The sequence below is a fragment of the Penicillium soppii genome (assembly GCF_028829465.1).
Source record: "Penicillium soppii strain IBT 18220 chromosome Unknown utg000003l, whole genome shotgun sequence".
Lineage (NCBI taxonomy): Eukaryota > Fungi > Ascomycota > Eurotiomycetes > Eurotiales > Aspergillaceae > Penicillium > Penicillium soppii.
The window spans coordinates 2,158,992-2,177,922 of NW_026643233.1; the positions used below are offsets into that span (position 1 = coordinate 2,158,992).

Sequence of the window (18,931 nt, forward strand, 5' to 3'; positions counted from 1 at the left end):
GTGTTCGAGGTCATGGCGGCATCAGGTGCACAATGACATAGCTATAGAGATCCAGGGCTACATCTGATAAGACTCTCTTTCAAGCCGAGGACTTCCATCGGACTGGCGGCACGGAAGAAAATGGCGACTTGCCGACGTCACTGCCAGCTACCCCATAGGGTATAGAACCGTATTTTCCGTACCGCCTTCGTCATGGGAATTTCAGTGCTGTATTAAATGTATAAATTGTCTTTGGTATTTGCATGTGTATATCTATATATATATAGTACGTGAATACATTGTATGTCTAGTATCCGCTAGTATATAAACTACATTCACTTACATATATGTACATATGTATAGTCATATACTACTACAAATACTAAGAACACATCTCATTAAGAAAAAATACTAGCGCATAAGTATATCCGAACGCAGTTGGGGCTGATCTGCCGGCAGCCCGAGCCCGTGCTTTTCCGTACCGTTGGGGGAAAAATTACCGTCAGCCAAAAGAATTGAGCACGGCGTCCCGAAATCAGATACCGTACCGGCTGTAATACGGCCAAATGGAAAAAAAAGGAAAAATTCCAGGGCCGCAAAAGAGCTTCTCCCCGTTCTTTCCTTTCCTTCCTTTTTTCTCCCCCAGGCTTTGTGTCCATTTCTCTCCATACTTCCATTTCGTATTATCCTTTTTGGTTCGATATGGCTTCTTCCCTCAGAATCGGTACTACCGCTCTTCGGTCTTCCATTGCGAAGCCGATGCAGTCCGCTGCCTTCAATGGCGTGCGCTGCTACTCTTCCGCTAAGGCCAAGGTATGATGATATACAGCTTCAAATTTTCACAGCTTCACAGCTTCACAAATTTTCAATGGATAGCTAACTGGTCTCCCAACAATCTAGTCCCTCAAGGACACTTTCGCCGATAAACTTCCCGCCGAGATCGAGAAGGTGAAGAAGCTCCGCAAGTACGTGACCTGCTCTACCTATTTGCACAACAATAACTGATCGTGGTGTTCTATCATCTTAGGGAGCACGGTAACAAGGTCATTGGTGAGGTTACCCTCGACCAGGCCTACGGTGGTGCCCGTGGCATCAAGTCCCTCGTTTGGGAGGTAAGCTGAGAAATCTTACCCCTAGCCCATGACGCAGCTAATTTCGATTTTTTTTTAGGGCTCCGTCCTTGACTCTGAGGAGGGTATCCGTTTCCGTGGCTACACTGTAAGTTCTAATTGATCTCTGTGTTCAACAAGAGAAAAGGGGAAAGTAAAACCAGTGTTGTTTGCTAACTGTTATCCCTAGATCCCCGAGTGCCAGAAGCTTCTGCCCAAGGCCCCCGGTGGTGAGGAGCCCCTCCCTGAGGGTCTCTTCTGGCTTCTGTTGACCGGTGAGATCCCCTCCGAGCAGCAGGTCCGTGATCTGTCTGCCGAGTGGGCTGCTCGCTCCGATGTCCCCAAGTTCGTTGAGGAGCTCATCGACCGCTGCCCCAACACCCTTCACCCCATGGCTCAGTTCTCTCTGGCCGTGACCGCTCTCGAGCACGAGTCCGCCTTCGCCAAGGCCTACGCCAAGGGTGTTAACAAGAAGGAGTACTGGACCTACACCTTCGAGGACTCCATGGACCTCATCGCCAAGCTGCCCACCATTGCTGCCCGCATCTACCGCAACGTCTACAAGGATGGCAAGGTCGCCGCTGTCCAGAAGGACAAGGATTACTCCTTCAACTTGGCCAACCAGCTTGGCTTCGGCGGTAACAAGGACTTCGTTGAGCTGATGCGTCTCTACCTGACCATCCACTCCGACCACGAGGGTGGTAACGTCAGCGCCCACACCACCCACTTGGTTGGCTCCGCTCTGAGCTCCCCCATGCTCTCCCTCTCCGCCGGTCTCCAGGGTCTCGCCGGTCCCCTCCACGGTCTCGCTAACCAGGAGGTTCTTAACTGGATCACCAAGATGAAGCAGTCCGTTGGTAACGACATCAGCGACGAGTCCATCAAGGACTACCTCTGGTCCACTCTGAACAACGGCCAGGTCGTCCCCGGTTACGGTCACGCCGTCCTCCGCAAGACTGACCCCCGTTACGTCTCCCAGCGCGAGTTTGCCCTCCGCAAGCTGCCCGATGACCCTCTGTTCAAGCTGGTCAGCCAAGTCTACAAGATCGCCCCCGGCGTTCTTACCGAGCACGGCAAGACCAAGAACCCCTACCCTAACGTCGATGCCCACTCCGGTGTCCTCCTCCAGTACTACGGTCTGACTGAGGCTAACTACTACACCGTCCTGTTCGGTGTGTCCCGTGCCATTGGTGTCCTGCCCCAGCTGATCATCGACCGTGCTCTCGGTATGCCCATTGAGCGCCCTAAGTCCTTCAGCACTGAGGCCTACGCCAAGCTCGTCGGTGCCAAGCTCTAAGCGCAGAACTTTCTCCCCAAATCTCTTTTAATTATCGCCTTGGGGGCCCGTGAGGACCCGAGTTAGACATTTGTATTATTTCCTTTTGTTTGACCGAGAGAGTCTTTGGTTATTTTTATGTATGATAGGGACTTGATCGGTTCGAGCGGGCCTTGTAACAGAACTTCCATGTCAATGATTCATCTCCACTATAGTCTATTTTGTGTGTAGTTTATTTTTATTTTTATAGGTCCACAGTCAGGGCTGAGATCTCCATTGTAGCTACAGAGTCCGTATATACTATATGTATTATATGCACTATATTACTACATATAGTAAACGTATGTATAGTATACACATCATTTACAGAAATAGCAAAGGTCATGATTGATGATACAGCGTAGATATCCAACGGTCTGACGACTACTGGTGTTGAATCGAGAACAAATGTTGTTGGGAATCCACTGCTCAACCATCGATTTTCGTTGACCCACACTCGTTGCCAGGGGGAGATTCTATTATTTGACAGAGTATACAATGTATACAACAAATACAAATTGTTTTAGAAGGAAGAGATAGAAGAGATATTTAGCAGTATTTATATCCAATCAAATAATAAGTTTAATACTATAAATTGCCTTCTTCCGACAAACGGAATTATTGATGGACTGCTCCGGCTGGTATGGAGGGTACCCAGTACCCAATAGCATGAGTGGGAACCGTGGAGATCGGACGTACTAGGTACCAAGATATTAATCCCCCAGCTTACTTACCAAAGCTCTGCTGATTTCCCCCGTCCCCTATAAGACATTTGGCTTTCTCTTCTCCTCTCCTTCCCCAGTTCAACTACACATTACGGACTTCTATCCTCCGACTTTTTTTTTCCAAGTCTTCTTCCCCTCTTAAAACGCACGAAGCCCCCTACATCCCTTGGTCAGGGCCCCTTTCAGCGACAACATCATCCTAGAATGTCTACAGCAACTCCATCCGCGGCCTCGGCCCCTAAGCTCGAGAAGAAGCCCGTCAAGTTCAGCAACCTGTTGCTGGGCGCTGGATTGAACTTGTTTGAGGTCACTTCGTTGGGACAGGTATGATATACTCCCTTAGCGGATAATCTCTATTTAGCAATAGTTGATGCTGACCTTTATCCAGCCGCTGGAGGTGATCAAGACAACCATGGCCGCAAACCGAGGCGACAGCTTCGCGGGCGCTATGGGTCGGATTTGGGGCCGTGGCGGTATCCTCGGTTGTAAGTGACATTCCTTTTTGTTTTTTTACCCACCCCCAACCTCCTCCGACTGGCGTTTCTTAGCGCGGGGAAGGGACCCGCAATGTAACACCGGGCTAATTGCGGAATCGGATGTTTAGACTACCAGGGACTCATTCCGTGGGCCTGGATTGAGGCATCTACTAAGGGTGCGGTTCTCCTGTTCGTCGCCTCCGAGGCCGAGTACCAAGCCCGCGTCCTTGGTGCTGGTGACTTTGTTGGTGGTATCAGTGGTGGTATGGCTGGTGGTATTGCTCAGGCTTACGCTACTATGGGCTTCTGTACCTGCATGAAGACTGTCGAGATCACAAAGCACAAGATGGCCGCCAGTGGTGTTAAGCCTCCCGGCACCTTCCAGACCTTCATGGATATCTACCGCAAGGAGGGTATTCGCGGTATCAACCGTGGTGTCAACGCTGTCGCCATTCGTCAGACTACCAACTGGGGTTCCCGCTTCGGTCTCTCCCGTCTGGCTGAGTCGGCTATCCGCAAGGTCGCCAACAAGGAGGAGGGCACTAAGCTGTCGGCCTTTGAGAAGATCTTGGCTTCCAGTCTTGGTGGTGGACTCTCCGCTTGGAATCAGCCCATTGAGGTCATCCGTGTCGAGATGCAGAGCAAGACTCCTGACCCCAACCGCCCCAAGAACCTGACTGTCGGCAAGACTTTCAGATACATCTACGACAACAACGGTATCCGCGGTCTCTACCGTGGTGTCGCTCCCCGTATCGGTCTCGGTATTTGGCAGACCGTCTGCATGGTTGCTCTTGGTGACATGTGAGTATTCATTTCCCCTTATTTTTCTTTCATGTGAAACCTCGGGCTAATTTCTTGTTTTTCACCGAACAGGGCCAAAGAAGCAGTCGAAAAACTGACCGGCGATTCTGTCACCGCGAAGCACTAGAGAAGGTTTGAGATACCCTTCTGCTGTGTAGTGGTTTGGGGGAATTTTTGTTGTAGTCGAGATACAACTTTTCGTATAGCTTCATAATATGTCTGGACTTAGGACAGACCCGATACCCATTGAATACACTTGCGGTTCATATCAATATATTATTTACTCTCTTCATCTATGCCATTGTAACAATTACCTTAATCAACCATGACTTCCATCTCGTCTGTCCCTATAATATAGTAAGTATATCATCCTCTCGGCCCGTTCTAGCACCGCGGCGCCCTTCAATCCGAATCGGGAACACAATTCCGATTACAGGAACAGAAATCCCCAGCAACCGGAGCAGCCCAATGAGAATAAATTAATTTCCGATCCTGTGAGATTCCAATACCGACAACCGACCAAATTCCCGCCTTTCCAACAAACCTCAGACTGAACCAGAATCATCCGATGTCGGTTGCGCAAATCGGCCTTTTCGGTCTTCATTCAACCGGAACTATCCAAGGCCTGAAACAAGGCCTGAAATCTTTGAGATCATCCTAGGGTCATTCCGAAAGTTCGCGCTAGATAATCATTAGAACTTGCATCATGCATGATTGCTATAGTAGTAGTAAGCGCTAAGACCTCGGCTGCGAAAGTGCATAGCGGGCAGGGGTAGATTGAATTATTTCTGGGATTGTTGACTGAAGATGCCTGACCTAAGTATAACAGAGGTTATGTAAACAAATAGGCGTAAAAAGAGATATCAGGGATTATATTTTGATAATGGTTACAGTACGTCGGAGGAACGGTGGAAAGTGGTCAAAATCAGGCATCTATTCAGGCAGTACGGAGTACTCCTAGAAATAGTTAACTAATTCAATCTAACACCTGGCCGCTATGCACTTTCGTGCCTCGGCTTATGAAAGACCTTGGGATATCTGCTTGCTCCGTTTACCCGTCGGCTATAGAATTCTAGCCGTTTGCCATTTACCTTAGGGCGAAGTTATGTGGTCGGTTGTTTGATATTACACATGTTATTCTGGATGTTTGTTTTCATTTTAGTGCTTTCACTTATGGAGTCATATTCTACTGATCCTTTCATCCAATTGGCAAGATGGCCGAGTTGGTCTAAGGCGTCAGGTTAAGGTCCACCTTAACTCAATAACTGTTCTCAGTTTCCTGATCTACGTTGTAGGCGTGGGTTCGAATCCCACTCTTGTCATTTCTTTTTGTTTTTGTTCTTACATGTTGGACCTATATAACGTTGTGGTGTAATGAGGGCTTCATCTAATTATTTTTTCATTGTAGGGTAGGTTGTGTGAAACTTGGATTCTGTCATAATCATAATCTAGAAGTCATATTTCATTAGTTCCTCCATGCTTGTAAATCGGCTTTATGCTAGAAAGTACATAGCTATTACTATAAATAGGTGTGTATATATATATAGGTGGAATATATGTTTATAGTTGTCTTGCAAGTAAGTGGAATCGGAAGTAGAGAGCTAGAATGAAATCTGGAGGAAGACATAGAACAACACGCAGTGACCGAACATAGAAAAGTGATGAGAAAGAAAGCAATCATAGGAAAACAGTGACCCACTAGAAGCCAGGGGAGCAATACGTCCTTAGGTATCCTCAGCTATGAAACTTGTGTAGTAATGGTTTCATCAGATCTTTTTAAGGCAATTACAGGTATCAAGTCCATCCCATCCTTCATCCACCCTAGCAACACAGATGTTTCTCCCAGATTATATTGAAGCAAAGCATCCTCATCTGGCGTTGACGAAGGACACGCCATACAGATAAAAGCACTGTAACTCCTCACTAGGGTATTCTGGTCTTCAATCTCTAACAAAGTCCCAATACTAGCAGTGATGATCCCATAAGACAAAGCAAAATCAACGATACAATGAGATCGATCAAAGAATACCCCAACCAGCTGTAGATCTATTGAGGAGGCTCTTGTGGTGTCAAATATGTATGTCTCTCGTTAACTGCCATAAGAAACTACCTGGCTCAAAACGGGATACACCACAAGAAGTATGAAGTATGATAAAGTACCGACGTGGGACACTCAGCCAATAATATGATCACTGGGAACTGCATTGAAACGACCACAATACTCGTAATGATTTTGAAATGTTCCACAGGAACTATAATTGGCTTCTGCGAGCATGCATATTAGAACGCTGCTGAGGAAGTGATAACTGAATATCTAAGACCACACTTAAACATTTCGGCCTAAACTGTGATCCTGCTACTCGGAGTGTTGACCTTGACCTAATTGTCGAATTGGGTACCTTTACTCACTGAGCATGACAGCCCCAATCCCCTATCTACACCGGGTCCAGTTGTGCGGAGGATGAGACTACCCGCATTAGCCATGCGTTCAGCACCTTGATCTTTGCTCGCTTTTTCGTAACGTGCGTTCCTAAACTTGACGTAATCTCGTGCTAATTGATCCTTTTACCGATACATCTCTTGAGCCTTGGGGTTACGAGGTCAGATATATTGATACTCGACCGATACCTATCATTCACCATCTCATACCCTAGCCACTTACTCACTAGCTAGAGTGCAATTAAAAAATTGTCATGTTGAATCAACATATAATGCACACAATATTTATAAATTGGTCGACTATATAGTCAATTTAATATGCCAGGTTGTGGACGACCAAAATTAAAGCAAAAATTTTCACACATCCGCTCGCCGCACAACCACTACCACACTCAAAAAATAACAACCCCAATCACTTGTTTCATTCTATATGGTTCATATGAACAAAAAGCAAAAAGAAATGACAAGAGTGGGATTCGAACCCACGCCTACAACGTAGATCAGGAAACTGAGAACAGTTATTGAGTTAAGGTGGACCTTAACCTGACGCCTTAGACCAACTCGGCCATCTTGCCAATTGGATGAAAGGATCAGCAGATTGTGGCTCCATAAGCGGGCAGTACTTGGGACCCTTGTTATTAGACACGCTCCAGTTAACTAGTTATTAAATGGATCTTGGGGTTAGATGTCAATATACCAAATTTAGTAGCGTATATTGTAACTGGACGTACATCAAGCTCCTCACTGCTATGTACATCATGACGATCTATTGAAATAGATTTGTTATCGAATCATTATTTTCTTGTCATTGATCAGTCGTGATGCTAGGTTCTAGCTTTTATTATTACGATATACTTTACAGCCATCTCATGCCGTTCACATTATTTGATACAATTTGGGCCCTCGCTTAATGATATTGTGAATTGGCGACTGTCAGCTAGCCTCTGATCAAGATTTATGTTATCGATGGAGCTTGCCTGGGATGCACTACGGTTAGCATTGTCTTCTCAGAGCCATTTGTCCATCGATGAAATGGAACGTATCGATGATCTGCTTATTAGCTCTCATGTATGAACAATCAAACTAGTTATTCATGTCATACTACCGAGGTAATAAGTACCCTGTCGATATCAGGCTTCTCGCGTGGATAAAGCAGCCATGTATGGCCATGGCCATGGATATAGTCAAGATTCTAATAAAGACATGATATCTACATATGCTACCTATATGTCTCTCTCTCTCCCTCTCGCATGTCCTGGTTCTGCTTCTGTGATGTCAAAGATATCCGTAGGCTGGTCAGTATTGTGCTGCACTCTGTAACATTGTGTAGTTATCATTTTGGATCTTTTAAATCTTTTACTTTATTGTTTACGGAATCATATGCTCAGGTCAAGACCCCACAGTTCCACTTAGTGTAACACTTTATCTAGCTTGATCTGCAGCGAGAAGAATCAAAAGCAAAATAAAATGGCAAAGGAATCTCGAAATATTCCCACAGAAACCTTCGGAAGGATTGTGTTTGTAGCTAAAGAGCATAGTTGTTAAGCAAAGGAGAGAAAATGCACATAACACCGAATGAAACGCCAGTGACCCAAAAAAACAGTATCACAAGGTCGCGAAAGCCTTCTCGCCCGCCCGTTCCTCCTTTAGTTCAAGTCAATCAAGGGAGTCGAAGAGCAAGGCGAGTGTGAAAGACTGAACAACATTTACAGGTCACCGAAGGTGTTCTCGCCCGAGTATCTAACCATTATGTTAGTATGATTTCATGGTATAACGCAAAACAAAGAAGAGAAAAGGCGAGGGAAAAGAAACGTACGTGATGTATAAGAACCCATCTTCGTCCTTGTGTTCTTCGTAGATGCTGCTCATGAGTGCAGCAGTGGGAGGTAGAACCTCATCCACGAAAATGAAGATGGCCTTCTCGGGGGAGAGCTTTATGCGTTTGCGGATAACGTAGACGAACTGTCCCACTGTGAGATCGGCTGGTACGAGGTACTTCTTCTTGTCGATAGTGGCGATGTCGGACTTCTCAACCTTTTCACATATCACCTGTAAATGGAACGTCCGTTAGCTACCGAACAAGCGGTGAGGACCTGGTAGGATGGTTCAAGGCAACCACATCACCAGGCCGGAAATTCCATTCTTCAGGTCAAGAAACTCACAGGGATACGGTCGGCATATTTCTGACGAATACGTTCGGCCTCAGCCTTGCGCTTCTCGAAAGGGTGTTCGTCCTTGAACTTGGATCGCATCGTGACTGATAAGGGTTGATAAGTAGAGCGGGTCGGGTGGATAGTTGGATCAAGATACCAGAACGGCTCAGTGAGCTTGATAGAAGTAGAGACTTGTTAATAGGAAGCTTTGGAAACTTGATGTTTCTTGAGTACAGAAGAGGAGAGAGAGATAGATGAAGAGGGGTGATAGAGGATGACAAGGCGATTCCCCCCCGCTGACGTTACGGTAATACCATCACGGGATCCACGGGCGGTGAGTCGTAGTCACGCGGCAGAATCAGATGTCCTCTTCTTATATGAATATTAATAATTTAGATTTGAGGGATATCTCTACAACGATTGATAATACATATCCTTCTCTAGTCTGCTGCTCTTGAGTGACGTGTAAGCGTCTCACCAATACGAGCACTGCTACTGGAAGCTCCCGGATGCTGCCTTCAGACGGGAGCTTATCGTGCTTATCTCAGCCATGCAAACAGTTCAAACTCTCAGTCGTACGATTTGAAGGTTGCGTGGTATATGGCTAGATGATTTCTTCATTTCAGCTTCTCTCGCAGCTCTTTCATTGTACATTCTAAACTATCGCTCTCACTAAGCTCTGAGCGACTGAATTGTTATCTTTTGTGCTGGCACCCCTTCGCGCCTCGCGTACCCGATCCAATTACGAACATGGCCACCAGATCGTACGCGCCTCTACGGAGGTCACTGGCTCAGTTATCTGCGCGCAACACTCGCATTTCTGGCCATCGCGCTGGATCTTCATTCCGTGGCTATGCCACTGAACAAAAACCGCCTCAGTCGAAGCCATTCACCGTTTGGAGGCCCTATCTGAGGCTCGCCTTTGGCGTGCCGTTCATCGGCGCAATCATATACTCGATGGTAGGGACTGGTCCTTTCCAACGTGGAAAGAAAAAATAGCATGCTCATTCATTCAATTCAGATGACCGAAGATGTCACAGAACTCGATGCTCCATCCATGGTCGAAGTGGATGAGGCCCTAAAACAAGCGTCGAAAATCAACGAGTCCTCGCCGATGCGGTTGCGCATGGAAAAGCTGATCAAGCAGCACCAACAAAAGATCATTGAAGAACTGGGCAGAATCGATGGAAAACAGTTCAAGACAGATAGCTGGTCGCGTCCCAATGGCGGCGGAGGTGTCTCGTGTGTGCTGCAGGACGGAAATGTCTTCGAAAAGGCAGGCGTCAATGTCTCTGTGGTGTACGGCAAATTGCCCCGGCCTGCCATTGAGAAGATGCGGGCGGATCACAAGTCATTCGTTGGTTCAGATGTAGATTCCCTGGATTTCTTTGCAGCCGGTCTCTCCCTGGTCTTGCATCCTCACAACCCCATGGCTCCAACGGTGCATCTCAACTACCGATACTTTGAGACCTCCGACCCCAGGGATCCTATCAATGGGGATAAGAACTGGTGGTTCGGAGGCGGCACTGATCTGACCCCGACCTACCTCTTCCCAGAAGACGCCCAGCACTTCCACAAGACTATTAAGGATACATGCGACCGTCACGACGCCACGTACTACCCCAAATTCAAGGCTTGGTGTGACAAGTACTTCTACATTCCTCACCGCGGGGAGTGCCGTGGTGTTGGAGGTATTTTCTTCGACGACCTCGACGCCAACTTCCTTCAAACTTCTGCTGGTTCATCCTCCAACCCCCAGGAAACACTATTCTCCTTCGTCTCAGATGGTCTGGCGTCTTTCCTACCATCCTATGTACCGATCATTGAGCGACGTAAGGACGAACTATACACCCCCGAACAAAAGCAATGGCAGCAGCTACGTCGCGGCCGCTATGTTGAATTCAACCTTGTCTACGACCGCGGAACCAGCTTCGGTTTGCGCACGCCGAACGCCCGCGTTGAAAGTATCTTGATGAGTCTGCCCCGTACCGCCAGCTGGGCCTACATGGACCCAGTCTCCGGTACAAGAACAGAGAGCATGAATGTGGATGAAGATGATCTGGCAGAGGACAAGAAGAGTGAAAGAGAGCTTATGGATGTGCTGCGACACCCCCGGCAATGGGCATGATTCATCCATGTGCCATGTTTTATTTGTACTATCTAGTTTTCCTGTTATCGAGGGCGTCGATATGTCCAAACTCAGTGTATATTATATAAAAAACTACCTCGATTCCAATTCAAGTTTTGTGAGTAACCATGTACCTTCATGAACAGTCTTATGTAGACGAGACCGGATCCTTTGATTTTTTTCAACATCCGATACTCAAAATGCCTACATACAAAGGTAGGTTCTGTTTGATGTGATTGGCACTTTTGACTATTTGTCGCACAGCGACCCGAACTCGTGGTACTAACTTCAGAAGTTCTTAACTAGTGTATCTTTGTGTGGCCTGACCAGCATATTTGGGCTCTATAATGTTTCCGTTTATCTAGCCTCAATCTGCTCACTCTTTCATCCAATTGGCAAGATGGCCGAGTTGGTCTAAGGCGTCAGGTTAAGGTCCACCTTAACTCAATAACTGTTCCCAGTTTCCTGATCTACGTTGTAGGCGTGGGTTCGAATCCCACTCTTGTCATATCTTTTTGTTTTTACTACATTCACATCATTATCATATTGTTTGTATGTAGGTGCTGGAAGATACATTTTTGCATGATATAGCAAGGTGTGGGCGTGGAAGCGGTCGATTTTAAATTCTACATAAAGCAGTGTCGACCCATAGGTTTGTGGGGGAAAAAGGCACAATCAACCTAATCTGAGTAGATATGAACAGGGTAAGTAAAGCATTATCTTGGATTATTGTTTGATATTGCTAGGATACATTAGTGAAAACTATAGTATGGATTCTATACTATACATTCGAGTGTGGAATCACACGGGTCTTTCGTATTGCCAGATGTTAATAACATCTACTTTTGTTGGCTTGTTTCGATCATGCCCAATGAACACACAGAGGATGTCGGTGATATATATAGCACTCGACTTTTATAGCCGCATGGTTGACTATACCCGTGAAATTTGTAAGTTTTCCAAGGTTTAGTGATAGGGCTAGTCTATACAGTATGTTTCGAAACTGGTGCGCCTACCTACACTCTTCGATTGATTCTCCGACCCTGATGCTGAGACACACTAATCTAGATCGGGAGTTTTTCCGGAGCACCCCTGTCAGTTGAATGTGTATTTTTTCTTACTTAGATTACATTGTATCTTGAATCATGTATTATCTTATAAATAACACATCTGACATCTCCCTACCCCACCTTCAGATCAACCTCCCAAAGGACGGTGTCTCGAGCATGAAACACGAGTGGTCGAGCCGAGATGGCGCCAAACCTAGCCCCTTCTAAAGGTAAGCCTATCTATGACATGATCCACAGAGGGGACCTATCTATATCGCAGATGGCACAGGCTGCTGGCTGCAACAGGAGTACCATCCTGAGAATCTCTTCCAAGATACGGATGTTCGGCAGCGTCAAATCACCGTCTAACAAAGGCGGACGACCTCGTAGCATCACTCCAGTCATGCTCGAGGCTTTATGTGAATATTTACTTGAAAAGCCCACTCTGTACCTTGACGAGATGGCGATCTTTCCGTGGGACGAACCGCCATTCAAGCAACGAAATCGAGCATTAGCCGCGCTCTTACATCCAAAGGCTGGTCTAAAAAAACTGCCCGAGTCAAGGCCCGAGAGCGCAATTCAGACCTGCGTGACGAATACCTCCACTTCATCTCCGACTTCAGTCTTACCACCTTGTCTATGTATATGAGTCTGGATGTGATAAAAGGATAGGCTTTAGGAGAACGGGTTGGTCCCCACTAGGTATAGCACCGGTCCAAGTATCTAGCGATATCAGATACTGCCTGCGTATGCCCAAGATGGCATTGTTTTATCTCGAGTGTTCCAAGGCTCAACTGATGCGTCCGTCTTTTGAGGATTTTATTGCGCAGCTTCTCAAGCGGCCCGAGCCGAAGTCTGTGTTAGTCATGGACAATGCATCTTTTCATCACTCAGAGCGAATAGAACAGATGTGTTCAGAAGCCGAAGTAAAGCTGGTCTTTTTGTCCCCATATTCTCCAGACTTAAATCCTATTGAGGAGTTCTTTGCTGAGTTGAAAGCCTTGATTCCGCGAAATTGGCAGTCTTACGAAGAGAGCCCGGATCAAGGATTCGATACCTTCCTCGAATGGTGCATTGACATCGTCGGTGCAAGGGGGAAGAGCGCAGAGGGACATCTTCGGAACGCAGGCCTGACCATAGAGGAGATGTAAAGCGGCTACTTCTCATGATACACATTCTACGCATGGTATGTTCCACACTCAGTCATTTTCACGGGACACCGGCCTCGCCGTCGACCTACGCTACATTAGCTCCAGCCACGAATGCTCTGTGCAAATTTCTACACCATACCAAAGAATAGACAAAATCTAAATTCCGCTGCTATAACGCAGCATCTAGGTTATATTATTTTGCTTTCCAAATCTGGAAATTCTTATCTCTTCCGTCCTGGTGACTCTTTGCAAGTACAAGTTGAGTTATAGAATCATTGATCACACAATCGATTCCCAACTCGCGGCCACGCCGGACGATCCAGCCGTTAATATACTCAATTTCCGTCTCTCGGCCTTTTCGAATATCTTCGCGCATACTACTCGAGTTTCGTGCTGTTTTGTTAATCGTGTCCAATAAAACATTTTCAAGTAATTCAACTGAGAAATGGGCCAGATCGCGTGGCAAGTTCTGGAGCTCGGGAAGTTTCCCATAAACCATCGAAATTTCTTTGAGAATGCGGCAATGCAGAGGCCAGAGGGCACGATTATCCTTGATGTCACCGTTTCGCACATCGAGTAATGCCGTTAAAGGGTTGAGCACGCAATTCGCAGCCAGCTTCAGCAGCTGCTCTCGAAGAAGATGTGGCCACTCCATCTTTTCACAACGAAGGACGGGAGATTTAAGCAAAATATCCAGTAGGAACTGAGGCTGAGATGGCCTCGAAGAAAATTCTTCATTCCCTACAATGCCCACGGCAGCACAACCATTTGAACTCGCGAGAATAACCTCGGTCGAAGATCTCAGATAGACCCCATGGCGCATGATGCCAAAGATGTACGTTGGTCGCGTGGAAATATCCGGAAACATACGCCTGTTGAGATCTTCGACCTGACCTAGTCCATTCTGAAAGAGACAAATTGTCGAATGTGACCCGAGCCGATGTCGAATAGGCTCGAGGGCAGACACCGTGGCGGATGCCTTGACAGCAACTATCAAGTTACAAATCGGGTGAGAGTCCCCCGATTCTCCCAGCATCTCTGCGTCAAACTCCCCTTCTTCTTGTAGATCGCCATTTTCTCCTAGTCGTAGACCTAGCTTCCACCCCTTGGAGGCTATTTCTTCATAGAGATTTGATCGATGGACAAGTAAAGTGACGGAAGGTGGGTTGGGAAGAGACCGAAGAGAGTGGGCAACAAAGCACCCAATGCTGCCCAGGCCTATAATATGGGTTGTCTGAGCTGAGGTCATGATGACTGCGAGGAAAGGAAAAATTTCCTCAATGATACAAAAGCAACACGGTAACTAATTACCTCTATTGCCGATGACTAGAAATCTCGGAGTTCTCGGCGGCGCCGCGGAAAGACGCGGTGTCGGAGGTTCTCCGACGATAAGCCGATAAGCAGCTCGGTCATCTGGCCGAAGTCCGATGATCGCACTGCCGCGCCACTCATTTTCGGACGGTATATCGGACAAAACTCATCATAGATCAGTTCAACTCGGTAAACAACACATAATAACTGTGATAATTGGGTTATGTTCGCCTTACTAAGAATAAAAAATTTGGTCAATACCCACACCGGCAACGGATCGAATGCCGGCCTGTCCAAGCCACTAGTGTCAAAGACCTAAGAATTTTCCAGAAGCTCGAATTGGCAGTCCAGGACAGCCAATCTAAGACGACAATGAAAAATTCTGTGTAATAATTGCTAGGTTGAAAAAAACTTGGTAGGGGCTTTGCGATGCTCGATTGATTCACATTGAACGAGTTCCAATTTTACTCTAATATCTTTTCATTTTGAGTTGAGCGTGCACGAATCGAAATACAAAGCCTCTAGAGGTCCGCATCATCCCTGTATGTATATTATCTGTCTTAGTAGAATCAATAAGATAATCTTTTGCATCTGGAGGTCATGACAGTGTTGCGCATAGCCTTCTTACCCCTGCAGGTAGCATCCGAATGTTCCTTCCAAGCTCCTGGGGTTCTTATAGTCCATTACTGGCTGGGGTAGTCTGCAAGTCCATTTTTGAGGTCAGCTGTGTTAGTTGTTTCCTTCGTATTCCAATACCTGTTTACGTTCATTTAGCTACTCCATTATTTCGCGGATGCGTAGAATCAACGTACTGCATGTGCCTCTGCAGCAACAAATACGTTGCGATCCATATTTACCATCTTTCTCCAATTAGCTACTACCCACAAGTTTACCGATGAGCATCAGCTGGGTGACCTCGCTGCTCCGTTCATACTTAACAGCTATGGCTATGGTCCCGTAAGTCTTCATCAGCAAGGGCGCTTGCTTACGTGCCAACCGCGAGTTAGCACGAAGGCTCAAGTAAAAAATTCCAGAGGATGACAAAGACAGGTAAGGGCAAATTAGATGAATGATTGAGATAGTGCCGTCAAACTTTTACTAGACTGTACCGAAACCTGAGTACACTTGGGGACAAATTTTGCTCGAAGTGTAGCACTTTTGTTGTCTCAACAGAACATATAAAACACCGTTCTTGCAGAAATAGAAAGGTTTAAGCGTCGCTGATTTCTCGGTCATAGATAGCCCTAGCCGTTTACAGAACTGCAATACATTCCATCTCAACATCGGTGCCAAAAGGCAACGACTTAACAGCCACACAGCTGAGATTACAACAAGTCAGAGATATTTCCTTCATATCCCAGTGGGTCGTACATACGTTCTGCAGGGTTTCACTTCATCCACAAAATATTTCTTGTAAACCGAGTTCATGGCCGCAAAATCATCCATGTTGGCGAGGTAAACATTTATCTTGACAGCTTGGTCGAGACTGGTGCCGGCAGACTGTAGAGTACTGGAGAGGCTCTGGAGGATACGTTCCTAAAACTTGGTGAGCGTCTTGACCACACATTAAGATCAATAAGGTGTGCTTTTTTTTGTACCGTATGAGCCTTGACATCTCCGTCAATCAACTTCCCTGTTTCAGGGTCAATCGCAACGATCCCAGAGCAGTACACAACTCCATTAGCGATGACTGCTTGCGAATAGAGGCCCTCGTAAGGCTGGGGTGCCTTATCGGTATGTGCTGACGTTCGTGGAATAGACATTTGATTGAGAGAAACGAGATGTTAGCGCGAACAGCGAGAGTTTTTGTATTGTTGCATCATAATTAAAAAAAAGCCCCGTTCTGCGAGCGACGTCAGGGATTTATGTCACATTTTTTTACACTTCCCAAATAGGACGTCTGATAGGTATTTGTCAGCAGATGTCTTCCAGCATCATTCACCGAACTGAAGCTTGCTACTACTATATTACAAATACTGGCAAAGAATATCTTCTATACAAGCGGGTCATTGAATTCTGCCAAGCACCGACGTCAACCGTTGTCGACCGATGTCGGTCGATTCAAGAGATTAATAGCGTCAATTAAGTATTAGCACTTTCGTTCCCAATAAAGGTGTCGACGTCTCCCGCTTAACCGTGGACTTCCTTTCCTCGCTGCTAAGGGCACCGCTCTCATTTTGACAATTGGCTTCTCCTTTTTCTTCTCCCTTGGCCATTCCTTTGAAATTTTCAATTCAAAGTCAATTTTCCCGTGGTTCTAACAAGGGCACTTCATCCCTACTCGTCTTCAATCTATTATCCCACATATCCTGAACTATATCGCGGTGATGGCGTTGAGTCTTGATTACGTGACACTTGATGTCTTTACATCCAAAGTCTTCGGTGGGAATCCATTGGCCGTTGTTTTTCTTCCGGATCATTCCTCGGAACCCATCACTCGAGACCAGATGCAGGCTATTGCTCGTGAATTCAATTATTCAGAGACAATTTTTGTCCATCCCGTTTCTTTGATGGCACCTACAAAGCGCAGAATCGATATTTTCATGACAACGAAGGAACTTCCGTTCGCAGGTCATCCGACCATTGGTGCCGCATCATGGCTTCTTCGTTTATCGCCATGTCGGGAAGATCAGTCTCGGTTTGAAGCCCTTACGACTAAGGCTGGTGATATTCCAATCTCACAAGTCGCGGCATCTTCTCTTGTTTCAGCCTCTGTTCCACATGAATTTCACCTTCACAAGGCGCAATTTCCGCTGTCAGAGCTTCTACGACTACATCCTACCCTCGGTCCGTTCCTACAATCCAACGATTACGGAAATATCGGCTTCCCTGTTTTCTCTGTCGTCAGGGGTATGACAGTGATTCTTGTTGAGCTTCCGAGTATCAACGCTTTGGCTGCCGTAGACATGCCCATCGGAGGTGAAATGATAAAACTTTCTTCTGCTTTGAATGGGGGCTATCTCGATGCTGGCTGGGATGGCGAGGGGCTCATCAACCTTTACTTCTATGTTCGTGATGTGCCTGATGGTGGAAGGACAGTTCTTCGTACGCGCATGCTTCTGGGAAATTTTGAAGATCCGGCCACAGGTAGCTCTGCCACTGGCTTAGCAGCATACCTCTCCTTGGTCAGCCAACAGCCTGATGACAAAATCGTATTTGACTATGACATTGTGCAAGGAATTGAAATGGGACGCAGGAGCGATATTGGCGTTCATGTTGTGCTTTGCGATGACAAAAGAGGGATTGAGAAAGTGGAACTCATCGGGAGCGCCGTCCAAGTATCCTCAGGTCAAATTCGCTTGAACTGATGTATAGTCCTCGTAGGAAATCGATGTTGAGGAATGGCGCCCTAGATGCCTGGCTGCCCAGGTGCCCCAGGCTACAGTATTGCTGGTAGGCATCTGTCTCATCATATGCTGCGGTGAAATTGAAGGATTAGATGAATGTACTCACACCCTGACCGGAAACCGCCAGCTGTTGAAAACTGTCTTGCAGCCCACCGGCTTCTCTCCTTGTGTCTCGCTGTGTCGGTTACGAAGTGGTGGATGGTTTACGAGGATCATTTTGTAAAATCTAGTCTGAGAGTAGTGAGAAAGGCTATACGAAACCCCTCACAAACCTTTTTATTTTAATTCATTACTTGTCGATAGCTATTGATAAGACTTCTAACCATTCTATATCAATTTCAAAGAGATGTAACAGCTACATTGTTGTCGTATCGAAAATTACGTTAAATTACATTGCCATGAGCTAGGAACATATATCTCTTCATTATTAGCTAAATTAAGTTACCCGAAATTCCTACGTCGCCGAGATATCGCCTAGAAGATGCCATGCTATAAGAAGAAATCCCTATAGATCACCGTTGTTGAGACATCAAGTTATAATTTATCGCATTTAGTATGGTGTTTTGGGTGTCCAGCTGGCTTATATGTCCAGCTGGCTTATATGTCCAGCTCGCTTACCGAATACGTTAGTACCTAGCTAGTAGTTAGAGGACGAAAAACAAAAAAATATGACAAGAGTGGGATTTGAACCCACGCCCCTTTCGAGACACGGAGACAGTTGTGATACCATCGGGATCAGGTTGACCTGAACCGTGCGCCTTAGACCAACTCGGCCATCTTGCCAATTGGATGAATGTGACTAGAATATCTAATTACACAAGGCAAAAATAGTATTCACGAGACAACTCCAAGTACCTCTCAGAAAGGGCGAGGAAAAGGTGAGAGCACAACGAGTACATTGCAAGGGTTTCCCGGAGACAATATAAGTGGGCCACAAGGATAGTACGG

The 18,931-nt window shown here is 46.3% G+C and overlaps 7 protein-coding genes across 7 annotated transcripts, besides 1 other annotated feature; 4 read left to right on the top strand and 3 right to left on the bottom strand.

Moving 5' to 3' along the window:
• Positions 1–681: 681 nt before the first annotated feature.
• Positions 682–2,385, top strand: cit1 (citrate (Si)-synthase CIT1; the record flags this gene model as incomplete). The annotated part of the gene is made up of 5 exons (XM_057238463.1): positions 682–792; positions 880–944; positions 1,007–1,091; positions 1,150–1,197; positions 1,279–2,385. The coding sequence occupies 5 exons, from the start codon at positions 682–684 to the stop codon at positions 2,383–2,385; spliced, it is 1,416 nt and encodes a 471-aa protein (XP_057101074.1).
• A 937-nt stretch (positions 2,386–3,322) lies between these two features.
• Positions 3,323–4,532, top strand: N7529_002936 (putative mitochondrial DNA replication protein (Yhm2); the record flags this gene model as incomplete). The annotated part of the gene is made up of 4 exons (XM_057238464.1): positions 3,323–3,452; positions 3,517–3,613; positions 3,733–4,405; positions 4,478–4,532. Exons 1-4 carry the CDS (start codon positions 3,333–3,335, stop codon positions 4,530–4,532), a joined length of 945 nt encoding a protein of 314 aa, XP_057101075.1. The 5' UTR covers positions 3,323–3,332.
• Positions 4,533–7,382: 2,850 nt separating this feature from the next.
• Positions 7,383–7,454: a sequence feature (Short protein (N7529_002937, KAJ5874507.1) was converted to a misc_feature.).
• Positions 7,455–8,550: 1,096 nt separating this feature from the next.
• Positions 8,551–9,096, bottom strand: N7529_002938 (autophagy-related protein 8; the record flags this gene model as incomplete). Its single annotated transcript, XM_057238465.1, has 3 exons — positions 8,551–8,584; positions 8,661–8,893; positions 9,007–9,096. The coding sequence occupies 3 exons, from the start codon at positions 9,094–9,096 to the stop codon at positions 8,551–8,553; spliced, it is 357 nt and encodes a 118-aa protein (XP_057101076.1).
• Positions 9,097–9,747: 651 nt separating this feature from the next.
• Positions 9,748–11,125, top strand: hem13 (coproporphyrinogen oxidase; the record flags this gene model as incomplete). Its single annotated transcript, XM_057238466.1, has 2 exons — positions 9,748–9,957; positions 10,019–11,125. 2 exons carry the CDS (start codon positions 9,748–9,750, stop codon positions 11,123–11,125), a joined length of 1,317 nt encoding a protein of 438 aa, XP_057101077.1.
• Positions 11,126–13,518: 2,393 nt separating this feature from the next.
• N7529_002940 (uncharacterized protein) lies at positions 13,519–14,574 on the bottom strand (the record flags this gene model as incomplete). The annotated part of the gene is made up of 1 exon (XM_057238467.1): positions 13,519–14,574. The coding sequence occupies one exon, from the start codon at positions 14,572–14,574 to the stop codon at positions 13,519–13,521; it is 1,056 nt and encodes a 351-aa protein (XP_057101078.1).
• Positions 14,575–15,888: 1,314 nt separating this feature from the next.
• On the bottom strand, positions 15,889–16,399 carry N7529_002941 (L-PSP endoribonuclease family protein (B.t1.c1); the record flags this gene model as incomplete). The annotated part of the gene is made up of 3 exons (XM_057238468.1): positions 15,889–15,955; positions 16,012–16,172; positions 16,235–16,399. The coding sequence occupies 3 exons, from the start codon at positions 16,397–16,399 to the stop codon at positions 15,889–15,891; spliced, it is 393 nt and encodes a 130-aa protein (XP_057101079.1).
• Positions 16,400–16,963: 564 nt separating this feature from the next.
• N7529_002942 (PhzF family phenazine biosynthesis protein) lies at positions 16,964–17,944 on the top strand (the record flags this gene model as incomplete). Its single annotated transcript, XM_057238469.1, has 1 exon — positions 16,964–17,944. One exon carries the CDS (start codon positions 16,964–16,966, stop codon positions 17,942–17,944), a length of 981 nt encoding a protein of 326 aa, XP_057101080.1.
• Positions 17,945–18,931: the final 987 nt, after the last annotated feature.